The 3,542-nt window shown below is 48.4% G+C and overlaps 1 protein-coding gene across 1 annotated transcript in view; it reads left to right on the top strand.

Moving 5' to 3' along the window:
- Positions 1-757: 757 nt before the first annotated feature.
- Positions 758-3,542, top strand: part of ARID3C (AT-rich interaction domain 3C) — a gene marked incomplete at its 5' end in the record, with an annotated part of 86,927 nt that continues 84,142 nt past the window's right edge. The window contains 2 exons of the mRNA XM_081940454.1: positions 758-763; positions 2,176-2,332. Coding sequence (XP_081796580.1) covers positions 758-763; positions 2,176-2,332 — 163 coding nt within the window. The remainder of the gene's footprint in view (positions 764-2,175; positions 2,333-3,542) is intronic.

Genomic DNA, 3,542 nt, shown 5'->3' with positions numbered 1-3,542 from the left:
CGAACAGCTGGAGCCTGTTCTCAGTGTGCGCATGCGCAGAGTGGCCAGACGAAGGGAACAGCTAAAGAACAGGGGCCGACTTGGGAGTAAGGCCACAGGTGGAGGATGAATGGCCCCTCCCAGAGGAAACAAAAGAGGAGCGAAAGAGGAGTTTGCAGGAGACAATTAGTTCGCTTAATTGGTTCGTGACTCTTCGAGACTCTTTGCCAAGTTTTGCAGAGATCGTCCTGTCAGCTCTCCAAGCCAGATAAGGTCTGTGACTCTAAATCCTCCCTTGAAAGACTTTGCAGGATGTGAATGAGAGGAATTCAGAGTCAATTAATAAAAGGGTTTTTTCTCGGGACCAGGAGTTTGCTTCATGCACTCGGGAAGCCTCGGTCAGAACAGAGAAGAAGCATGGCATGGCCCAGCCACAGACCAGGGCAGGTGATGCTCCTTGGGAGTAAAAGCCTTCTCTGTTTTATGTCCTTCCTCCACTGACCTTTCTTCCTTATATCAATTGGCAGGTCACCAAATTTTTGCTCGGCTTGTTATTGTCTTGGTTCCTGGCTCATCCGTAATAATTCTTGCAGTGATCGGAGATCTGGTGGCCTTCAGAATTGTCCTTTAGAAAGCCGTCTTGGGCTCCTCTATGGCCAGCCCTGTTTGCAAAAGCTTCCTATTCAACACACGTTTCTTCCCCCCCCCCCCACCCCCTACACACAATAGATCATCTGGAATTATGGAACTGAATATTCATCCTTTCTCCATTATGGAAATGACGGTAAATAACCTCGCAGATGTTTAAAGATTTGCTGACCTTGCCTTTTCAGGGCAAGCTGACTAAAATTAATAATTTGCTTTTCTTTAAATATGTAAAGTTGCATTTGGCCCCTAGACAGGATTTTTTTTTGAAATGCAGCATTTCCCCTCCCCAAAGGCAAATGCGCATTTGAAGGGGTGGGGAAGGGGAACTTTTATCACGGACTGGAAACTTTTCAGTCCAGTCTTAGCTACAGTGCCGGAAAGGATTTGCAGCTGCTACGTTTTGAGATGCTTTTCTTCCCCAGCTCTGGAATTTCTCTGCTAGTTTCCTAACCAGGTTTGGCCCTGCTGAAATACACAATTTAAGATCAACCTGGCTCAGCTAAATAATTCTGTCCGGTAATTCAGAGGTATCAGTAATTTAGTGTACAGAATGAAGTTTCTATGAATTTGATCCTCTATGGTTGGTCTCATTGTCCATTAAAAATCAACCTGCCTCCAGATGTTGTGAATGCTCCAACCCTGGAAGTTTTTAAGAAGCGACTGGGCAGCCACTTGCCTGAAATGGTATAAGGTTCTCCTGCTCGAGCAGAGGGTTGGATTAGAAGACCTCCAAGGTCCCTTCCAACTCGGTTATTCAGTTAATAATTTAATTTTCAGATTGGAAAGCAGAGAGATGCTTTAAGGTCTTGAGAATAGAGCGATCCTCTCTGATCCATTTTGATCCCCAAATCTCCTAGAAGACTCTGGCCAAATTTCTTTCTCTTCCTTCTCTCTCTCTCTCTCTCTCTCTCTCTCTCTCTCTCTCTCTCGCTCTCTCTCTCTCTCTCTCTCTCTCTTTCTCTCTTCCCTTTTCCCCCTCCCCCCCTCTCTCTTTTTCTCTTACTCTCTCTCTCTTTCTCTCTTCCCCTCTCTTTTTCTCCCTCCCCCCTCTCACTTTCTCTTTTTCTCCCCCTCTCCCCCTCTCTCCTTTTCCCCCTCCCTCCCTCTGTCTCCCTCTTCCTTTCTCTCTCCCTCTCTCCTTTTCTCTCTCCCTCCCTCTCTCTTTTTCTCTTTCTCTCTCTCTCTCCCCCTCTTTCCCTCTCTGTCCAAGCCTACCTCACAAGGTTGTCATTTTGTCATTGTGGAGGGGGAATGGGAGGAGGGAACATTGCCTTCAGCTCCTAAAAAAAGGTGGGATTTAAATCTACTAAATAAAACTCAGTCAGGATCGAACTGTGGGCAGAGCCAGTCTGCAATATTGCATCCTGATCACAGCGCCACCACCAAGGTAGCAAACTCAATCTCTCCCTCTCTCTCTTCCTCCCTCCCTCTCTCCTTGCCTGCCTCCCTCCTTCCCCCCCTTCTTGCCTCCTTCTCTCTATCTATCTCCCTCTCCCCCTCCCTCCCTCCCTCCCCCTTCTCTCTTGCTCTCTTCTCTCTGCTCTTAAGATCAAAGCCAACCCCTCCACCCTCCAGCAGCTCCAGCAGCAGCTGAGCAAACTCTGGTTCTGTTTCCAACCGGGCTCTGGATACATATTTCATAGGCTGGACTCTCTCGGCTGCGTCTCTCAGTCCCACGCCCGAATGACTTCCAAATGCCACTTGCGTCAGCTCCTCCGGTGCCCTTTTCCATGCCGCTCCGCAAGCTCCCCTTGGATTCTGACTGCAGCGGAAAGCAGGGGGTGACAGAGCTAAGAAAAGCTAGACGTGGGACCCAGGAGCTGCGTTGCCTCTCAGGAAATGCAATCTTGAGTTCCTGCAGTGGGGCGTCTTTGGCTGTTGGCTGTTAAGACCAAAGGTCCCCTGGAGGAGGAGGAGAGGAGGAGGAGGAGGAGGGGGGGGGGGGAGGGGAGGAGGAGGAGAGGAGGTTATCCAATCGTGTCTGACTCTTGGCAAAGCCTTAGTAAGGCCAGACTTGGAATACAGCATCCAGTTTTGCTTTTTTTCCTGCCTTGCTTTTTTAAGGTCCAACTTTCACAATCAGAGCTACCCTGTTCCCCGAGAATAAGCCCTCCCCGGAAAATAAGCCCAATCGGGCTTTGTAGCGCATGCGATAAAAGAAGCCCTCCCCCGAAATTAAGCCCTCCCCGAAAATATTGCAACACAGCAGCAGCCATGAGGTGACCATGCTCACCGCCTCCTGCACCCCCAAAATAATAAGACCTCCCCGAAAATAAGGCCAAGCGCTTATTCCAGGGTCAAAAGAAAATAAGACCCTGTCTTATTTGGGGGGAAATACAGTAGCTTTGGGGAGCATAGTAGAGCAGAGTAACCTGTGGTACATTCAGTTGCCGTGATGCCCTTGTTGTCAGGGTTCCAATAGCATCCAAAAGTAAATCAGAGTCCAAGGCAAAGTATTGCTCAAAGTTCCAATTGATTAAGAGAGCCATGTTGGCACATCTGGGAAAAACCCGAATCTGAAAGCTTCCCAGTTTCCCCCACCCAGTTGAAAGTTCAAGATCTTGCATCCCCACACCCAACAGTCCATTCCATGGTCCAGTCTCCCACTGCCATGTTGGTATCTTCCACCCATCCAGTTCTGGTCAGGTGCAGAGATGCAGAGACAAAAGATGACCTTGGCTTTCTAGAAAGAATGTTGTTATGGCTACCTAATAATCTAACTCCATATTTTCCCACGATAGAAAATGCATAGTAGAATAACAGAAAGTGTGGCAGGCCAAGGATCCAAAAGGAATATGATTGCAGGCCTGACACTTGTTGATAGACAGGATCAAACGTTCTCTCTTTTTCCTCCTTGTCTGGCTCCAGGATTCGAGCCTCGTTAGCTCCGAATAAATGGGGAGATTACTTCCATT

The sequence above is a fragment of the Natrix helvetica genome (assembly GCF_964273705.1).
Source record: "Natrix helvetica genome assembly, chromosome: 2".
Taxonomy (NCBI): domain Eukaryota; kingdom Metazoa; phylum Chordata; class Lepidosauria; order Squamata; family Natricidae; genus Natrix; species Natrix helvetica.
Note: the sequence above shows the minus strand (reverse complement) of the source record. Positions and strands in the feature narration are given on the sequence as shown.